Source organism: Gymnoscopelus braueri, assembly GCF_963280865.1.
Source record: "Gymnoscopelus braueri genome assembly, chromosome: 21".
In the NCBI taxonomy this organism is placed as follows: domain Eukaryota; kingdom Metazoa; phylum Chordata; class Actinopteri; order Myctophiformes; family Myctophidae; genus Gymnoscopelus; species Gymnoscopelus braueri.
The window spans coordinates 16,913,790-16,934,171 of record NC_137623.1 but is presented as its reverse complement, the minus strand read 5'-3'; the positions used below and the strand labels follow the sequence as shown (position 1 = coordinate 16,934,171).

The 20,382-nt window shown below is 39.6% G+C and overlaps 2 protein-coding genes across 2 annotated transcripts; both read left to right on the top strand.

The window, feature by feature from the left end:
* Positions 1 to 278: 278 nt before the first annotated feature.
* Positions 279 to 6,948, top strand: LOC308077192 (gamma-glutamyl hydrolase-like). Its single transcript, XM_080417789.1, has 9 exons — positions 279 to 410; positions 2,945 to 3,071; positions 3,707 to 3,757; positions 4,522 to 4,606; positions 4,993 to 5,131; positions 5,262 to 5,368; positions 5,852 to 5,942; positions 6,452 to 6,586; positions 6,687 to 6,948. The coding sequence occupies exons 1-9, from the start codon at positions 323 to 325 to the stop codon at positions 6,806 to 6,808; spliced, it is 945 nt and encodes a 314-aa protein (XP_080273915.1). The 5' UTR covers positions 279 to 322; the 3' UTR covers positions 6,809 to 6,948.
* Positions 6,949 to 10,260: 3,312 nt separating this feature from the next.
* Positions 10,261 to 19,518, top strand: LOC308077268 (gamma-glutamyl hydrolase-like). The gene is made up of 9 exons (XM_080417893.1): positions 10,261 to 10,509; positions 12,323 to 12,431; positions 13,028 to 13,078; positions 13,933 to 14,017; positions 14,811 to 14,949; positions 17,829 to 17,935; positions 18,405 to 18,495; positions 19,062 to 19,196; positions 19,297 to 19,518. Exons 1-9 carry the CDS (start codon positions 10,368 to 10,370, stop codon positions 19,416 to 19,418), a joined length of 981 nt encoding a protein of 326 aa, XP_080274019.1. The 5' UTR covers positions 10,261 to 10,367; the 3' UTR covers positions 19,419 to 19,518.
* Positions 19,519 to 20,382: the final 864 nt, after the last annotated feature.

The following is a 20,382-nucleotide window of genomic DNA, read 5'->3' as shown; positions in this document are numbered from 1 at the left end:
AAAAAGCCAATTTATATAGTAGGTTTAAAGGGCTCATGTAGGCTATTCGCTTCTTTTGGGCTTGGTTGCTTGTTTCTCTCGCAAAAGCTGGCAACACTGATGACCGTTAACTCTATAGGCTCACAAGCTGCACTACAGTAGCCTAGTAACTGATTCACCACACCACTGTGCGGCTGTGCCAGAGAGTTTATTCCAGAGTGTTCAATTTATTTATGTAGATGTGACATCGGGATTTAATTTTTTTGTTTTGATTGTTTTTAGTTGTGTGACAGGCTCAGAGCCGTGGTGTTGTCCGTCTCTACACGTTTTAGTGTATTTCACAATGTTTGTCTTACTATTTTCCATCATCCTCTCATCTGTACCTATTCTTCATTCGTCAAAGGCAAAGAGAAATGACGAGCCGATCATTGGTAAGGTTACAGTAATAATAATAATACTAACTAACTAACGTAGTTTGTTGAGCTGGTCGCAATAAGCCTAACTTTTTTTTGTGTGAATTAATTATTAATAATTAAGAGAGGTAATATCTGATGAGTTACACCGTTGGTCATACTATTTAATCCCCTTCGCAGTCAGGCTCTCGGTGGTTAAAACCCATATTCTCCCCAAAATCAATTTTCTTGCAAGCATGATTCATCTACCACCACCTCCAAGATTTTGGGAGAAGTTAGGGTTGGCGTTCAAATTTATATGGCGTGAACAGCATCCACGATTCCACACTCCAAAATAGTAGGAAGGCAGGAGGAGGGTTATCGGTTCCTAATTTTGAAAGGTATTATTTCTCTATGCTCAGGCCGTTGCTAAAATGGTTTGATAATGATTCCGATGTACCATGGGGTGAACATGGAGAAGCACATCGTATCTCCATATACCTTCAAAGATGTCCTCTTTTCTGGTCTATCCCAAAGCTTTTGCCATACTAAATTTGGCCCAATTATAGCACATTCAATTTATGTTTGGAAATATATTGCCGAAATGGGACAGTGGGACACAAAATGGCACCTAATAGATACCCCTATTTTTGATAACTTCTACTGTTGGTGAGAAACCAGTTGCATTCCCCAAAACCAGTTACATTCCCCAATAGCCAAAGGCAAGGTATATCTAACTATCAGACATATATAGTGAATACAGTCTCAGATCCTTTCAAGAGCTAAAACAAATCTTTAATGCCCCTACATCCTTTTAAATAAAAATTACAGTTGCGCACTGCAATGCACACTTACGGTGCCCCATGGAATCAACCTTTACTAGTTCATCCTCTAATGCTTTTATTGAGTGGCATAAATAGCTTTGTTTCTGGGTTATATCATAAATTACAAAGAAAAGTTAAATGGAACTACAGGTCCAGGTGTATGGAATAGATCTATAAAGGACTATAAAGTCTGCATAAATTGGCAGAATGTATGGAATAATATTCTGTTAACCTCTTGTAATTATAACAATCAATTAACTCATTATAAACTGATACAAATATTTAAAAAAGTCCTCTATATTCCTTATGTCCGCAAAAAGCCATGGGAACATATGTGTACATATGATGTGGGAATGTTCAGGAGTAGGCCTACTAGCTTTTTGGGCCAAGGTTGCATTATTTCTGTCTGACATAAATAACTGAGATAAATATACCTTGTTACCACACATTTTATTATTAAATAATGATTAATCTCTAATGCTCGTAATGAGATGGAAACCACTTCAAAACCTATAGAATTCATTGTTGGAAGCTGTCTTTCTACGAAGTATTGAGATTGGAGGCGTCCAGTGCTAGAGCACAGGGTGCAAGGACAGAATCGATCCAAGGTTAAATCAGTTCATCAGTTGAACATCTGTACTTCGGCATCAGAGATTGAGAAATAAGCATGTTTTTTTGTTTGTTTTCTTCTTTCTTCTTTCCTCCTCCAGTTTTTTCCATTAGCAGGATTAGAGTGTATCCAAAAACATAATTATGGTTTCGGTTTGGTTTTCATTTAATTGTAATGCATTATTTAAAAAATATTGTGTTTATATACATCATGGTTTTTCCTTTCCTATAATGTCTATTATAGGAAAGAGAACCCAGGGGTCTGGTGAAGGGGTTAAGAAGCGGCCTGGGTTGTTTTGCAACCACAGGACCGCCAGATCAGAGGTGGGATTTTCTGTTTGGGGAATTGTTTGCCCATACAGTATGTGATGAAATGTCTCTCCCCTCTGAAAAGCTTTTTTTTTTTTTATAACTAAAAAGTTGGTCACAAAATAAAATTATTGAGAGGAAATGTCTCCAATCAAAAAAACAAGGAAGTGACAGGATCTGGCACACCTGATATCATGGTGATTTTAATTAATTTGATTTAGATTAAGTTACATTAAGTTACAGAAAACATGTCTCTGAGTCTCTGAACACACGCTATGAGTTTGAAATGATAATAAATAGTTCCTGTGACTCTTGTTTATTGTTTCTGCCAGGCCGAAAGCCATGGCCGAGACTATGTTTTGTCTGGCTTTCAATACTTTTACTTCTACTCCATACATCTCAGAGGCAAATATTGTACTTTTTAATCCACTACAATTATCTGAAAACTTTAGTTACTTTGTAGTATTTTGATTATACATACATTAGCCACTTCAGCCCTATGTGTACTATTTGAAAATAGCCGATCTACAAGCTCACAACGTGTCGCTTTGGGACGCATTGTGAGCTTGTAAATCTGCTATTTTCAAAGCATTTGTATACATTTGGAAACTTGTGAAATGGGACATTCTGCATAATGAGTGTTTTTACTTTTAGTACCTAAGTATATTTTAACGCGAATACTTTTGTACTTTTGCTCAAGTAAATCTTGAATACTGGTTCTTTTACTTGTAACAGAGCATTTCTACATTGTGGTGTTGCTACTTTTTTAAGTACAAAATGTGAGTACTTCTTCCACCACTGACTACTGTTTACTTTGTGTGGTTTCTGGAGGCATACTGGCTCAGGAGCTCTACACTCATAGAGTTGTCCGCACCCCACAGCTCAACAGGACAGCGTATATACCTGCCTCCTATGTCAAGTTCCTGGAGTCAGCTGGGGCAAGGGTTGTCCCCATAATGTAAGCTTTTAGTCTCCTTGTGTTTTTGTTGGGATTTGTGCTTAATGTTAGACATGAAAATCAACAACAACAACAATTGAGTAGGCCTAAATATCCCCATGCTGTGCATGCATGATTTTGATAAAACACACACACACACACACACACACACACACACACACACACACACACACACACACACACACACACACACACACACACACACACACACACACACACACACACACACACACACACACACACACACACACACACGTACGTTATCTAGGGGCAAGAGAGCAGGCTGTTCGGTTGTAGATATGGCCTCCTCCCTCTAGTCTATTCACTTAGCAACGACGTTGTTAAAGGGACATTTCACTGTCAAATAAAATAAACATTAAAAAAAATGTATGAAAAAAAGTTATGGCGAAATCACGGCCCCCTCACGCATTAGAAGGTATTTCTAATGCGTGAGGGGGCCGTGGTTTTCTTATTTCCTTTTTGCATTTATTTTTATAAATTCTTTTCAATGTTTATTTTACTTGAAAGTGAAATATCCCTGAGATGAAAAACAATAACAATTGTCCTTATGCCAAAATGTTACACAACCATGTTATCTTCCTTAACCTTTGATAAGACTCCCGTTTCATTCACAGGGTGAACCAGACACTGAAGGAGTACACGACTCTCTTCAACTCCCTCAATGGGTAATCTCTCTCTCGTGCACGCACGCACGCACGCACGCACGCACGCACGCACACGCACACACACACACACACACACACACACACACACACACACACACACACACACACATCAGATCTACAAGCTCACAATGCGTCGCAGTCCGACACATTGATATTTTTCGGTGCACTACACCAGCGTGCAACTAAGTATGAATCAGCATAGATCTAACCCCAACCCCTAAAACTAATTGCAAAATCTATCTCTAAAGATCTTTTTTTGTCCATATAACCACTATTTTTCTTGTGAGGACCAGGAAAATGGTCATCACAACGTCTCTGTCAAATTCTACTATGCTCTTGGCGACATTTGTTCCGCACACGTGCATGCACACATGCACACACCACTTTTCTATCTGATGATAACTGTCTTATTTTAAGTCATGCATTCTTTAATTTAACCAAACTCACACTTTTTGCATGATACGTTTTGTACAGTACCGTAATTTCTACATGTATGTCTTGAGTTTTAACATGTGACATGATACAAAGTACTATACAGCATATGGGAACTTTATAGCATTCACAATTAAAGGGCAACCTGAAGTATTCCCCATTTAAAAAAGTGACAATATAAAAAAAAGAAATCCACATATAACTCTTAATCTATACCTCGTTGCACAACGGTGTCGCACGACAAAAATATCAAATTTTCAAGCTACTTGCGTCATGTTGTTATCTTGAAAATATACATCCCATATTGATGCATTTTGTTTGTCTTCCCACAGAATCCTCTTCCCAGGCGGAGCTGCCAATCTTACCTACTCTGGTTATCAGAAGGCTGCAAAAGTATTTTATGATCTAGCCTTAGAGGTACGAGTACAAAGCACAATTCTAATCATAATTTTCTTTGTTATTTCAAAAGCTGTAGCTTAATGTATTTGATGTCACGTGATGTTGATTTGACTTGGTGTTTTTTGCCCGCGGACCCCCATCTGAAAATATTTTGTGCCAGCGACCCCCAGAAGAGAAGATTTGTGTTAAAAAAAATATTCAAAATGTTCCAATACTTTCAAGATAAAAAAATAGCAAAAAAATTGCAGATGTAAAAGCTCAAGTGACGCGCTGTGAGCTTGTACATCTGCTATTTTTGAATATCCAACATATCAAATTAATATAAGTGGTTAAAGCAATTGTGATGTTTATTTATTTTTCTGGGGACCCCCTGGTACCCCCCAAAATCCAATGATATGTTTCAGGCCAACTCCAGAGGTGACTACTTCCCTGTATGGGGCACGTGTCTCGGATTCGAGGAACTGACCTACTTTACCAGTGAGAAACTACTTCTCTCACGCACCAACACAAGTGGGGTCGCCTTACCACTCACTTTCGCTGCAGGTATTTAATGCACTGAGTTGGATTGCTACCTCAATTCCGTTGTCTAGAACAAAGGCAAGAAAGAGATTCTGATTCTGTAGAAAAGAAGAGATGATATTGTTGTAATGACCTTATATCGTCTCATTCCCAGACTCCACGCAAGGCAAGATGTTTAAAGGCTTCCCAGCAGAACTTTTGCAGGCTTTAGCTTCTGAGCCGTTAACAGAGAACTCACACAAGTGGAGCGTTTCAGTGGAGGTACAACACTCACTAGTTATCCTGTAGTTTGTTTAATAAAAGCCATTTAAATAAGTTTACCTTTACTATCATTTGAGCCACTAAGCTGTACACAAGCCAAGGGGGAAATAAATATAAAATTCTTTAGTTGCCACCTTCAGGGATTAATTACGCACAGCTTTAATAACTGAGCTGGTCATATTGGCCCCGTTGCTCTAAACAACACTTCTACTCCTTATTGGTGGTCTGTTAATGTAGAAATAGGAATCAAAGACTATTCCATAGTGGCACTTGAAGGTGAGTCTGGATAAGAATGTCAGCTAAGCATCTTAAGATGTAAAAAGTGGCAATGATACTTGTGATCAATGTTTAGATGGCAATTTAACGCATATTTTGTAATGTCAGATTGGCTTATATGGGATGAAATGAGAGGTGTCTAGGTGAGGAAGACCGTCCGATCTTTTACACAACAATTGCAGTTAAATGACTCCATTGTCATTCCAGAGTTTCAATAGCAACAAAAAACTGAAGGAGTTTTACAGAATTCTGACCACAAATATGGACGGGGAACTCGAGTTTGTGTCAACAATGGAAGGTAAAACTGTTTTTTCTTACTTCAGAAATATACAGCATATAGAGAGACACCGACCTACAGTTTTGATTGGGTAGTTGCACGATGTAATTCCCTCGGCTCTGGCTTGGCCTGCCATTAGAACAGTGGTTCCCAAACTGGGGGACCCCAAATTATTATTACATTTAAGACCTTTTTTATACCTAATTGGCCAAATATTACGTACGAAAGAGGCAAACATTCGTGCGAGGCGTTGTGAGCTTGTAGATCGGCTATTTTCACAATATTTATCTGTGTAACCGAGTCAAACTAAATGTAATGCCTACAATTCCAAGTGTTTGTCAGGGTGGGGGTGGGGGGGGGGGCTCCCAAGTTCAAATATGATTATTTTGGAGGGTTGCGGCCTGAAAAGTTTGGGAACAGTTGCCCTAGAAATGTCAGTTTATCAGAGTGTAAAGCACTGTAGCTAAAGAGACTCGACACAGATCATGGATGTTGTACTCTGTTGTATCTCTCTCCTTACCTCTCGGCAGCATACAACTTACCAATCTACGGCACCCAGTGGCACCCAGAAAAGAACGCATTTGAATGGACCAAGCCTTACATCCCGCACTCTCCATCCGCAATCAAAACCACGTTCTACATGGCCGACTTCTTTGTCAACGAAGGTTTGAACATACAGTCTGGTCATACATACTCATGAATAAGTGAATAAAGCCATGCAATAATTCCGTCCTCTAAACTTGGCATCGTTTCCTCGCTCCACAGCCCGGAAGAGTTTTCACCGATTTGCCAGTCAGGAGGAGAAGGAGAGAGCACTGATTTACAACTTCAATCCCGTCTACACTGGAATCAAAAAGTCCTCGTTTGAGCAAAAATATTACTTCTGATGTCGTTTTGGACTTTTCCATCTCACTTCAATGACTATTTTTAATGAGATTATTATGCTGCCGCAGCTGCCTTATTTTATTGCAAATGATTGCACAAACGTTTTGAGAAAAAGCTATTGCCTAAAAGAGCTGAGAACGAAATTAAGATAATTCCACCTGCAAATAATGCTGTTTTTGTAGATGAAGGTCCACACACCCCCCCCCCCAAACTGTGTTGCGCATTTACACAACACCGTCAAGTTTGTGCTATTAAAGTTGTTCTTCTCCTTGTGGACTGAAAGACTGTCTTTTTTTTTCTCCAGTGACTGTGAGGAGCTTTGTTCGATAAAAAAGAGAGCACATAATGACAAAAATATGACGTCATATCGGTAATGACGAAGATATAATGATAAGAGGAAAAAGATACAAAGAAGTCAACAATAACAGAAAATACAATGTCTGGAATGTGATTACAGTATTAAACAGAGTTTGAATTTCCAAGTATGAATAAAAACGGCAAATCAAAACAGATTAAGGGGATCTTTCCTGACCTGAGAGTATTCAAAAATACAAAACAACTGTTAAATGCAGCCTCTGTGAGTTCACTTCAGTGTTGTGAAAAATGAATGACATCATTGAGCCATTAGGCTACTGTAAGAACAGGTTACTTGAAATCATGGCATAGGTTAAATTTCTGTGACCCCTCACCCTGATAAGCACTTGGAATCATAGGATCCACAGATAAATATTGTGAAATGAGCAGATCGAGTTTTGCCTCTTTCGTATATTATTTGACAATTTGGCCAATGTTGGACCAGTTTTTATAGGCTATATCGTTTGTTGATTACTTTTGATGCAGTAATGGTCTTTTTCTTTTCTTTCTTTCTTTTTTTAGGTATTTAAAAGTACTTAAAAGTTTAAATTGTCACTTCACTGTCATCTGTGGACCACCCTGGGGTTCCGACCCACAGGTTGAGAACCCATGTCATAGAGCTATATAAAAGGGTAGCTCTGAAGTCTGGACGGATACATGTTTTTAGTTACTCCAGTGCGCCACCTACAGATCGTGTCAATAGAAGAACAAAAATCCATTGAACAGATCTGTAGGGGGCGCACTGGAGCAACTAAAACATTTATCCATCCGGTGGAATATTTTATTTTCTGTCCAAAAGGTGGATTTTACACTAAAGGTGGGGGTCTGAAAGTCCTACGCCATGGACCAGAGCAAATGAATGGCCGATGTGTGGTGGAGGATCTCTGCTCTCTCTTTCTACTATCTGACAGTGATGGAAGAAGCTCACTCACAGGTTTTACTTAGTAAAAGTATCAATACTGCAAGAGATGCTCTGTTACTATAGTGGAAGTCCCGTATTGAGTAAAAGTACAAAAGTATTGGCATCAAAATGTACTTAAAGTACCAGAAGTAAAAGTACTCATTGCGCAGAATGTCCCATTTCATAAGTTCAAAATGTATAAAACATATTTTGAAAATACCCGACAAGCTCACAATGCGCCATTAGACACTGAGCTTGTAGATGGACTGGTAGATAAAAACTGGTCACATTAGTGCTCCCAGAGATTCATCCATTAAAATAATAATAATAATAATAATAATAATAATAATCTACAAAGTAACTAGTAAGTTTTCAAATAATTGTAGTTGAGTAAAAAGGGCAATTTGCCTCTGAGATGTTGTGGAGTAGAAGTAAAAGTACTGAAAATTGGAAATACTCCAGTAAAGTAAAAAAATAAAGAAATACCACAAAATTGTACTGGAGTGCAGTACTTCAATGTATTGGTTATTTTAATTTATGCCACTGCTATCTGATCTGTGGCCGGTGACTAATGAAATTGTGGAAGGAACCATAATATAGGGGGGGGGGGCGTTCTTAAACAAAGTAATATAAACTTATAAACTTAACATATGAATGTGTTGACGTAACATTCCTTATCTGATCAGATCTCACATCATTATAATGGGGAAGTCAACAATGAAACGTATTTTAAAGGCTTAGTTTTTAGATGTGAGAGAAAAGGGAAGGAACCCCCCCCCTTTTGAATGGGAACGGCCATGTTGTGTTTATGTTATTACATATACAACCGCTAGCGTGTGACCACAAGGGTAGGGTTGCCATGTCTGCTTATTATAAGCGACTTTGAACTTGTTGTTCTGCTTAAGGATAAGGATAATTCCTTTTAACAGGACGTTCATGAAAGTCCTTGCGGGCTTGTTTCCAATGAGGACCTGTGAGCAATTAGGGGTTAAGAGTCTTGCTCAGGGACAAATTTCATTTCATCGACACACATGCTGGCGTGGCCTGGAATCGTACCCGGGGCAATCAGGGCCTCTGGCTCCCTAGGCGGGCTCACTGACCACTCAGCTATGGCCGCTTGCTGTGCAATGTTGTTTAAAGCAGTGGTTCTCAAACATCAGGGCCCTCTTTATACTGTGTACCTGGCAGGAGAACCGGTTTGACGGGGAAACCGGTTTTTAATGGCAGCAATGGCTACAACAAAATAGGGTGAGAGCTGCTGATGTTATGTTGATTTTTTAGTCCCTGGCACGGACCCCCACACACACAAGATGTGTGTCGTTGAAAATATCAGATCTACAAGTTCAAAAACATTCCACATTTTTCACATTTTCTTCAAGATAAAAAAAATTAAAGTTTTAATAACAGCTACAAGCTCACAACGCGTCGCGATGCTATGAGCATTGTTGTGAGCTTGTAGATCGACGTGCTGTGAGCTTGTAGATCGGCTATTTTCAAAAAGCCAATCTACGTAGGTTTAAAGGGCTCATGTAGGCTATTAGTCAGGGACTAGTTTCCCTAGGAGAATTTGTGACAGTGACAGCTCCTGAAAGTTGGGGTACCCACCATAACCTTATGCGGGGGGGAAAAAAACAAAATGTAATGCTGTTTTAAGTAGCATGAGGGGTCAAACGGGTGTTTTTATGATTCTGAATCCATTGCAAGCATTTGTTTTGCACCAAAACTACTCCTTGGGTTAAAAACGGCCATAGCCATCCTTTTCCAGGTATACTTTTTGTGTAAAAAGCCCATTGAGATTGGGCTGTTTTTAGCCCAAGGAGTGGTTTTGCTGCAAAACAAATGCTTGCAATGGATACAGAATCATAAAAACACCCTAGTTTGCCCCCTCACATGCTACTTAAAACAGAATTAAGATTAGATTTTTTTTCCCTGCATAAGGTTATGGTGGGTGGGTACCCCAACTTTCAGCAGCTGTCAAAAATTCCCCTAGCGAAACTGCATTTCAGTCTTTGTGAGATGTGTTACTAGACACTTTTACAAACACATGGGTGAAGATTTTTTTTGGTAAGGAATTTATTCCAAGATTGGACATTTTTCTGCTAATCCCCTGACTATATATACGGTAGTCGCTTCATTTGGGCTTGGTTGCTTGTTTCTCTCACAAAACCTGGCAACACTATGACCGCCAGGCTCACATGCTGCACTACAGTAGCTATACGTTCCACTACTGTGCTGAGTGTTTATATAAGTTATTACGTTATTTATGCAGACGTGACACATCGGGATAAATTGTTTTTATTTGTGTGATGGGCTCACAACCGCGGTGTTGTCCCTCTATGCACGTTTTAGTGTATTTCACCATGTTTGTCTTACTATTTTCCATCATCCTCACGTCTGTACCTTTTATTCATTCGTCAAAGGCAAAGAGAAACGACGCGCCGATCGTTGGTAAGTAAGGTTACAGTAATAATAATAATTAACTAACTAACATGGTCTTTTTTTTTAGCTGGTCGCATGAAGCCTTAACTTTCGTTTTTTTTAAAATTTTTATCAATAATGTCTCCAGGCAAAAGACAAGGAAGTGACAGGATCTGCCACACTTGATTTCATAGTGATTTTAATTATTTGATTTAGATTAAGTTCCATTAAGTTACAGAAAACATGTCTCGGAACACAAGAGTTTGAAATGATAATAAATAGTTTACGTGACTTTTTGTCGTCTCCGCCAGGCCGAAAGGCATGGCCGAGACTATGGGCGCGTTCGGATATATGCACCTAGAATGTGCCCAGTTTTCTGAGTGCACTGGTGGTGACGTCATAGAGCGCACTGAGTTCTTCTGATTTACGACCGACCAACGACCAGGGCAGCGTTGCGCTTTTCAGCCTGAAGGTAAACAACCCGCGGGGAGCGCTTGAGACCTACAGCTCACTGGAAAAAACAGCTTCTGAGCAGTGTTGCAATGCTGAATTGGAACGTGGTTGCACTCTATTTTAATGACGTGACGCGCACGTCGCTTAACACCTACACTACAGGTCACACAATGGACAATTGATATGCATCTAGTCTCATTCCTATGTTAATCCACCTGGTGTGAGTGGGAGCCTTTGTAAACTTTGTTGAGGTGTGAATTTAAAGTCGTTTTAAATCTATGCGTGTGCCTGCCCGTGCTCCTGGTCAATATGTTCCTGCACGGCGTGCAAGGCCGTCCCATGAGCAATGCAATGCTGCTTCTGAGGTAGGGTCGGTCAGTGCGGGCACTGAGGGCGCAGTGCACTCAGTTTTCGAACGACACCGCACTAAGTGCACTCAATAAACGAACGCCCAGAGGGAAAACCAGTGCGCTCAGGGCATATATCCGAAAGCGCCCTATCGGTACACATTAACTCTATAATCATTAAACAAAACTAGTCTTTCAGCTTTTTCGTATTCCATCCTGATTGGCTAAGATTGGCTTCAAAGTTTGCAGGAGTGCTCCGTCTTGAACAAAATGCCTCAAATCATGAACACAGCGTGCAATTTCGGTGAAATTTTGCACGCACATTCGCACTAGGCCGAGAAAGAAATGCCACTTAAAAAAATCAATTCAGCCTCATGGTGGCACTGTAACAGGCAGATTTGTGTTTTTACCCATAACTGCACCGATCTGCGGAAAACATTTGCCCTGCATTTTTCACATCAAAATTTTATAGCGCCACCAGGAGGCCGACTTATGTAAAACAACATTTTGGATATTACTCCTTCAGATTTTATTAAAAAAATCACACAAATCTGTATACATGATCTCTAGTCATGTGATCAAGTCGAATCTGTTTGATTTTTCATATTCCATCCTGATTGGCTAAGATTGACAACCAAAGTTTGCAGGAGTGGCAAACTTGTTGGCAAAACATTTTTAACAATCTTTTGAAAATAGCAGATCTACAAGCTCACAAGGAGTCACATCGCTACACATTGTGAGATTGTAGATCGCTTTTTTCAAATGGCTGAAATGTATATAGGGCTGTGGTTAATTTATGTTTTGTAATAATAATCAAAATATATGAAGTAACTAATAACTAAAGATTTCAAATAATTGTAATGGAGTAAAAGTACGATATTTACGTATTTTTTTATGTAGTGGAGAAGTAAAAAATATTGAAAATGGGAAATACTCCAGTAAAGTAAAAGATACCTAAAAATTGTACTTACTGTAAGTACAGTACTTGAGTAAATGTTTACTTTACACCACTGACTACTGTTTACTTTGTGTGGTTTCTGGAGGCATACTGGCTCAGGAGCTCCGCACCCCACAGCTCAACAGGACAGCTTATATAGCTGCCTCCTATGTCAAGTTCCTGGAATCAGCTGGAGCAAGAGTTGTCCCCATAATGTAAGCTTTTAGTCTCCTTGTGTTTTTGTTGGGATTTGTGCTTAACTCATTCAGTGCCATTGACGTCACCGACGTCACGTTTTTATAAGCCCAGGGTGCCAATGACGTCATGAAAAACATATATATTCTATTTTTTTTTCTTCTTTTTTTTTTTAAATGTTCAGAACCCAAGATATCATGATTTGAAGATTTGCTGCTCCATTCAATTCTTGTTTAACATCTTACTGAAAAAGGCTGTATCTCGCCTCCTAAGCACTTTTTTTTACAATGTATTTTTGACACACACACACACACACACACACACACACACACACACACACACACACACACACACACACACACACACACACCCCCCCTTCTAGGTCTTCATCAGTCAAAAAAATATATATATTCTTGATTCTTCCTTGATGTCCAGCACCTGGCCTAAATACAGGCGTGGGATGTGCACACAACCTTCTCTTTGAGCTGTTAAAGGCATTTTACATAATTATGTAATAGGACTGGTTGACTTGACACCTTCACTGTCCTTATGCCAAAATGTTACACAACCATGTTATCTTCCTCAACCTTTGATAAGACTCCCGTTTCATTCACAGGGTGAACCAGACACTGGAGGAGTACAAGATTCTCTTCAACTCCCTCAATGGGTAATCTCTCACACACACACACACACACACACACACACACACACACACACACGTTTGTTTTGCTATACTTAAACATCAACATTTTAGGACAGCAGTTTCATGAACAACATTGTTATAATATTTTTGCCATTTGTAACCGTAACCTTAAGCTCACAATGTGTCGCAGTGCGACGCATTGTGAGCTTGTAGATCTGATATTTTTCGGTGCACTACACCAGCGTGCAACTAAGTATGAATCAGGCATAGATCTAACCCCAACCCCTAAAACTAATTGCAAAATCTATCTCTAAAAATCTTTTTTATCCATAAAAGCACCATTTTCTCTTGTGAGGACCAGGAAAATTCTACTATACTTGTGGGGACATTTGTTTTGCACCTGCGCACACACACATGCACACACCACTTTTCTATGTGATAACTGCCACATTTTCACATTTTATGTCATGCATTCTTAAATTTAACCAAACTCACACTTTTTGTACGATACGTTACGTACAGTATGTATTTTATGAGTTTTTATCATGTGACATGATACAAAGTACTATACAGCATATGGGAACTTTATAGCATTCACAATTAAAGTGCAACCTGAAATATTCCCCATTTAAAAAAGTGTCTACTCTTACAAAATGGCATTGTCATATTTTTGTAAATTATCAACGTGACTCCAGAGTCCAGACAATGTATTTCAGCCGATGGACATGAAATCCACATATAACTCTTAAGCCTAATCTATACCTCGTTGCACAACGGTGTCGCACGACAAAAATAACAGATTTTCAAGCTACTTGCGTCATGTTGTTATCTTGAAAATATATATCCCATATTGATGCATTTTGTTTGTCTTCCCACAGAATCCTCTACCCAGGCGGGGGTGCCAGTCTTATCTCCTCTGGTTATCAGAGGGCTGCAAAAGTATTTTATGATCTAGCCTTAGAGGTACGAGTACAAAGTACAATTCTAATCATCATTTTCTTTGTTATTTCAAAAGCTGTAGCTCAATGTATTTGATGTTGATGTGAACTGGTGTTTTTTTTTTATAAACTCAGAAAAACAAATAAGCACATCCTCCGTTCTTTGGTGCTGAGCTTTAACTGTATGAACAAAAGTAATATAGAAACAAAAATAGGGCTCGCAACTCACTTTTATGCTCCAAGGTTTATATTAAACAAACAGCAGATACGACGTTTCGACCCTTTCTGGCTTTTTCAAGTACGGTATATGAATACTTGATATGAATATACTTGAAAAAGGCCGAAAGGGTCGAAACGTCGTATCGTTTGTTTAATAAACCTTGGAGCATAAAAGTGAGTTGCGAGCCCTATTTTTGTTTCTTTTTTTACAAACTCTCCATCTATGTAGCTCAGTGGTTCTCAAACCTTCTCATGTCAAGGACCTCCAAATTGAAATGTGAAAATACTTTGTGCCAGGGATCCCCAGAAGAGAGAGTTGTGTTAAAATAATTATTCAAAATGTTCCAATACTTTCAAGATTTAAAAAAATAGATAAAATAGCAGATGTACAAGCTCCCAGCACGGCACGAAGTGACGCGCTGTGAGCGCGTGTACATCTGCTATTTTTTTCCCCCCAACATATAAAATTTATATAAGTGGTTAAAATAATTGCGATGCTTTATAAACAAATGTTTCTGGGGACCTCGGACCTTACTTTTGCTGTAGCTATAGCCTCATTCATGTGACAATAATAAATAAAATCCAATGATATGTTTCAGGCCAACTCCAGAGGTGACTACTTCCCTGTGTGGGGCACGTGTCTTGGATTTGAGGAACTGACCTACTTAACCAGTGGGAAACTACTTCTCTCACACACCAACACAAGTGGGGTTGCCTTACCACTCACTTTCACTCCAGGTATTTAATACATTATTAAAGGGATAGTTCACCCCCAAAATGACTTTTTTTAAAATTGATTAGTCACCCCATGGAGACTTGAATTCATGGACATTTTTTGTTTTTTGTCGCATTCCTAAGCCAATAATATGATGACCGGCAGCGGTTCCGGTAGGAGACACAAGGAGTCTCCTTTGTGTCTCCTACCAGAACCGCTGCCTACCGGTCCGCTTGTCATCAAATTATTGGCTTAGGAATGCGACAAAAACTAAAAAATATCCATGAATTCAAGTCTCCATGGGGTGACTAATCGATAGATAAAACGTTTACCATATCAGTGGTTCTCAAAAATGTTCTGGTCAAGGACCCCCAAAAATTATATGTATTTGGCCACAGAACCCCCATCTCAAAATATTGTGTCCCAGCAGGGGACCCCCCCCCCCCAGAAGCAAGCAAAGTTTGGAGTTACAAACATACATATTTAAAGATTTGCAAAAATGTTAAAACAAAATAATGCAGATATACAAGTTCATAACGCGGCACTCTATGAGCTTGTATATCTGCTATTTGTGGATAGCCAAAGAAATCTGAAAATGACACAGATGCTTTCCTGATCTTAATGGATTAAGGCCGGGGAGAGGGTTTGTTCAGGGATGATATAATCCTCCATTTACTACAAATGTATCCATTGTAAAATTGTCAACTTGTTCACTTCGCCACATCTTTGAACCGCTGCTTTGAAAATAATATATCGTCTCTGTCGGGTGGAAACCTCATACGACCAAAACTGTTACTTTTCAGGGTTCAAATTCAACAAGTGCAAAAGTAGCAGATCTACAAGCTCGAAACGTGTCGCTTCACGCCACATTTGGAGCTTGTAGATCTGCTGCTTTTGGTGCTTTTGTGTGACGCTGTAGTATGATCAAGTAGGGCAGTGGTTCTCAACCAGTGGTCCGGGGACCACCAGTGGTCCTTGAGGGAGTTCCAGGGGGTCCCCAGCTAATTGATGGATAGGAACCAAATGGACCCTTAAGGGTCTGTAACTCTGAGAGTGTACAAATGGAACCAAATGGACCCGTTAGGGTCCATTTGGTTCCATTTGTACACACTCAGAGTTAAATTAACATTGATATAAATTGGGGTCCCAGAGATAGAAATGCCATTAAATGGGGGTCCATAGCCTAATGCATGTTAAACTGGGGGTCCTTGAAATTAAAATGGTTGAGAATCACTGCTAGAGCCGTGAAAATCGTCTCTTATTGGGGGTCCCTGGCATATATTTGATGGGGGTCCCTGGACTAATGTGTGTCAATTTGGGGGTCCTTGACGCAAAAAAGGTTGAAAACCACTGAAGTAGGGGGTTCATTTACAAAAAAAAACACAAACTGTTAAACAAGACCAGGAGACCTGGTTCTGCCAGACCCAGAATAAATTCCTTTTCCTTTTATGTATGGACGAAAGGGGGACGAAATTGGCTGACTCTATTCAGCACTGTGATTGGCTAGCGAGACACATGATGACATTAATAACCTATAAATAGGATTATGCACTTCAAAAAATCATTTGTTTTTAAGTGAGCGCCATCACTATGGGGGACGAAACTTGAACCCTCTTTTATGCCCATGTATGGACGAAATAGGGACAAAAGCCTCATGTAGGCCGACCCCTTGGGTCTGGCAAATATGGAGATGAGAGGTTTCTGCCCGACAGCAACGATATTATTTCCCTTGCAGGACTGAGCTGTTCATTAGACTGCTGGGTGACGCATCGATGTCATTGTAATAGTTTTCATTCATATGAAAACAAAACGAGGTGTGACGTCAAGTCACCAATGATGTCGAAATATCTATGACATTGACTCCATATTTGGGCGAAGTTTCAGCCCGATCCGACCGCCTTTATCTTGATCACCCCATTATCACCTTTTATCAGACCATCGAATGGGCGAAGTAGGCGACATACTGACCTACCCGCGATTTATCAGACCATTGAGTTGAGTGTTAATTTCAGCCCATCAATTATTTTTAACCTTTCTTTGTTCTCTCTATCAACTACATTTTTGCAGACATACGTTATCCTGTGACTGACACTTGTTATTGTGTTTTGCGGACTTTCCATATGACATGTAATTATTTTTAGGTCATGGTACAAATCTCTTGTATAGTCATACAGTTTATACAGTAAGCTGTTCAAATTAGTCAACTTTTCACTTGCTCTTAAAACAATAAAAGGCTTAAATTGTTGCTCCAGCGTTCATCTCTTCTGCCTGTTCAAATACCCATCGCAGGTACCTGACAGTAAATGTTTGAACGAGCATATTTGCATATTTCTATATATATATATATTTAACACTTATTAAGCAGGCTTGTTCAAACATTTACTGTCAGGTGCAGGGCACACAAAGAACTTGTTCAAACATTACTGCCCTCTTTAATTGCAGTCAAGCCTCACATTCATAATCTTTCATCAGTTCTATTTATTCTATGTACACTTTTTGGGGTGTCATAAACACAGCTCAGAGAATACCTGCATGCCCTCTTCCATCTCTGGGGGAACCTCTACAAGAAACATACAGAAGAGCAAACGGCATCCTCAGGGACTCATCCCACCCAGGTCACTACCTGTTTGAACTGCTGGCCTCAGGGAGGCGCTATAGGGCCATAAAAGCAAAGCAAAAACAAACTAGCTTTTATCCCAGAGCTGTCATTGCTCTGTAGATCTGCTATTTTCACTAGTTTGGGTCCCGGGCAAACGTCTTAATTTCTCTTTTGGGTCTGGAGCTAAAAAGTTTGGGAACCACTGGTCTAGTACAATGACAAAGAGATTCTGATTCTGTAGAAAAAAAGAGATGTGATATTGTAGTAATGACCTTACTGTATATTGCCTTGTCTCATTCCCAGACTCCAAGCAAGGCAAGATGTTTAAAGGCTTCCCAGCAGACCTTTTGCAGGCTTTAGCTTCTGAGCCGTTAACAGAGAACTCACACATGTGGAGCCTTTCAGTGGAGGTACAGTACAACACTCACTAGTTATCCTGTAGTTTGTTTCCTAAAAGCCATTTAAATAAGTTTACCTTTGTTACCATTGTTTGAGCCACTACGCTGTACACAAGCCAAGGGGGAAATAAATATAAAATGCTCTAGTTGCCACCTTCCGTATTATAGCAGAGTTCAGGGATTAATTACGTACAGCTTTAATAACTGAGCTGGAACACTTCTTCTCCTTATTGGTGGTCTGTTAATGTTGTTGAAATAGGAATCAAAGACTATTCCATAGTGACACTTGAAGGTGAGTCGGGATAAGAATGTCAGCTAAGAATCTTAAGATGTAAAAAGTGGCAAAACTTGTGATCAATGTTTAGAGGGCAATTTAACGCATATTTTATAATGTCAGATTGGCTTATATGGGATGAAATGAGAGGTGTCTAGGTGACACCTACTCAACAATTGCAATTAAATTATTCCTTTGTCATTCCAGAGTTTCAATAGCAACCAAGAACTGAAGGAGTTTTACAGAATTCTGACCACAAATACGGACGGGAAACTCGAGTTTGTGTCAACAATGGAAGGTAATACAGTTTTTCTTATTTCACAAATATACAGCATATAGATAGAGACACGACCTACAGTTTTGAGTTGGGTAGCTGCATGATGTAATTCGCTCGGCTCTGGCTTGGCCCGTCATTCTTCACCCTAGAACAGTGGTTCCCAAACTGGTGGTCCCCAAATTATTTTGGTGGGTCCATTGTTTTCTCACTCAACAGTAAACAAACAAAATACAGTATGAGTGTATACAGGGTATCTGCACTTTTCTAAAATTGAATTGATTTTAAGACCTTTTTAATACCTAATTGCCAAGAAAGAGGCAAACATTGTGAAAATAGCCGATCTACAAGCTCACAACGCCTCGAGTGCTTGTTAGAGTGAGGGGGGGGGGGGTCCCCAGTTGATATGATTATTTTGGGGGGTCCCCAGTTCAAATATGATTATTTTGGAGGGTCACGGCCTGAAAAGTTTGGGAACAGTTGCCCTAGAAATGTCAGTTTATCAGAGTGTAAAGCACTGTAGCTAAAGAGACTCGACACAGATCATGGATGTTGTACTCTGTTGTATCTCTCTCCTTACCTCTCGGCAGCATACGACTTACCAATCTACGCCACCCAGTGGCACCCAGAAAAGAACGCATTTGAATGGACCAATCCTTACATCCCTCACTCTCCATTCGCAATCAAAACCACGTTCTACATGGCCGACTTCTTTGTCAACGAAGGTTTGAACATACAGTCTCGTCATACACACTCATGAATCAGTGGATAAAGCCATGCAATCATTCCGTCCTCTAAACTTGGCATCGTTTCCTCGTTCCACAGCCCGGAAGAGTTTTCACCGATTTGCCAGTCAGGAGGAGGAGAAGAGAGTACTGATTTACAACTTCAATCCTGTCTACACTGGAATCAACAAGTCCTCGTTTGAGCAAATCTATTACTTCTGATGTTGTTTTGGATATTTCCATCTCATATCTCCATGACACTTTTTAATGAGATTATTTATATGCTGCCTTATTTTATTGCAAATGATTGCACAAACGTTTTGAGCCAGATGTAAGGTGGGGGAGGAGGGGGGGGGGGGGGGGCTTGAGCCAAATGTAAGGGGGGGCTTCAAGGAAAAAAGATACTATTACATCATACTTGGGATGTGCAATGTAGTTGAAAGTTTGAACTTGTAGAGGCCAGTCAGTGCAATGCTTAATGGGACTCAGGGTGAAGTTGCTCTTTCTTTAAATGTTGTTTATGCATTTGGTGCCCTCACATACCACTATGTGTCAACACCACAAGGACTTCAATTAAACTAATTCAATTAAAAAGTATTGCAACTCAAGGATGAACAAAGCGTGAGACGAGGAAGAAGCCTGCTTTGCGGACCGTTGTTCGGCATTGCAGCGGTCTTGTCAAGCCAAAAAACATTTGCACATTGCAGTGGCACTTTCAACCTGGAGATAATGATAATAGCAGATTTACAAGCTCACAACGCGTTGCATCATGATGTGTCGTGAGCTTGTAGATTGGCTGTTTTCGCCACAAGACAACACAATACGACAAAGAATAAAATAGGGCTTAACACATTGGGTGCCAAAAACGTAATATTACGTTTTTGGAGAAAAAAAACTCTTTTTTTTTTTCTTTTTTCCTTCACAGCACCAGGAGATATCATTTTTTTTAAAGATTTAGACTCTAATCCACTTCCTTGTTAACTTATGACTTTTTTACTTACAATGTATTTTTGACTATTTTCAACTGGCTGCAACTATGGAACGGATTACCGAATGTTTTAAAAAATTTTCCCCCGATTGTACGAGACCTCTATGTGTGTAATGAGGGGATCACCGTGAGGACGGTGATCACTGAAAATATTTTGTGACTACTTGAAAAAGGTTCAAAAATGGTTAAAAATCCAGG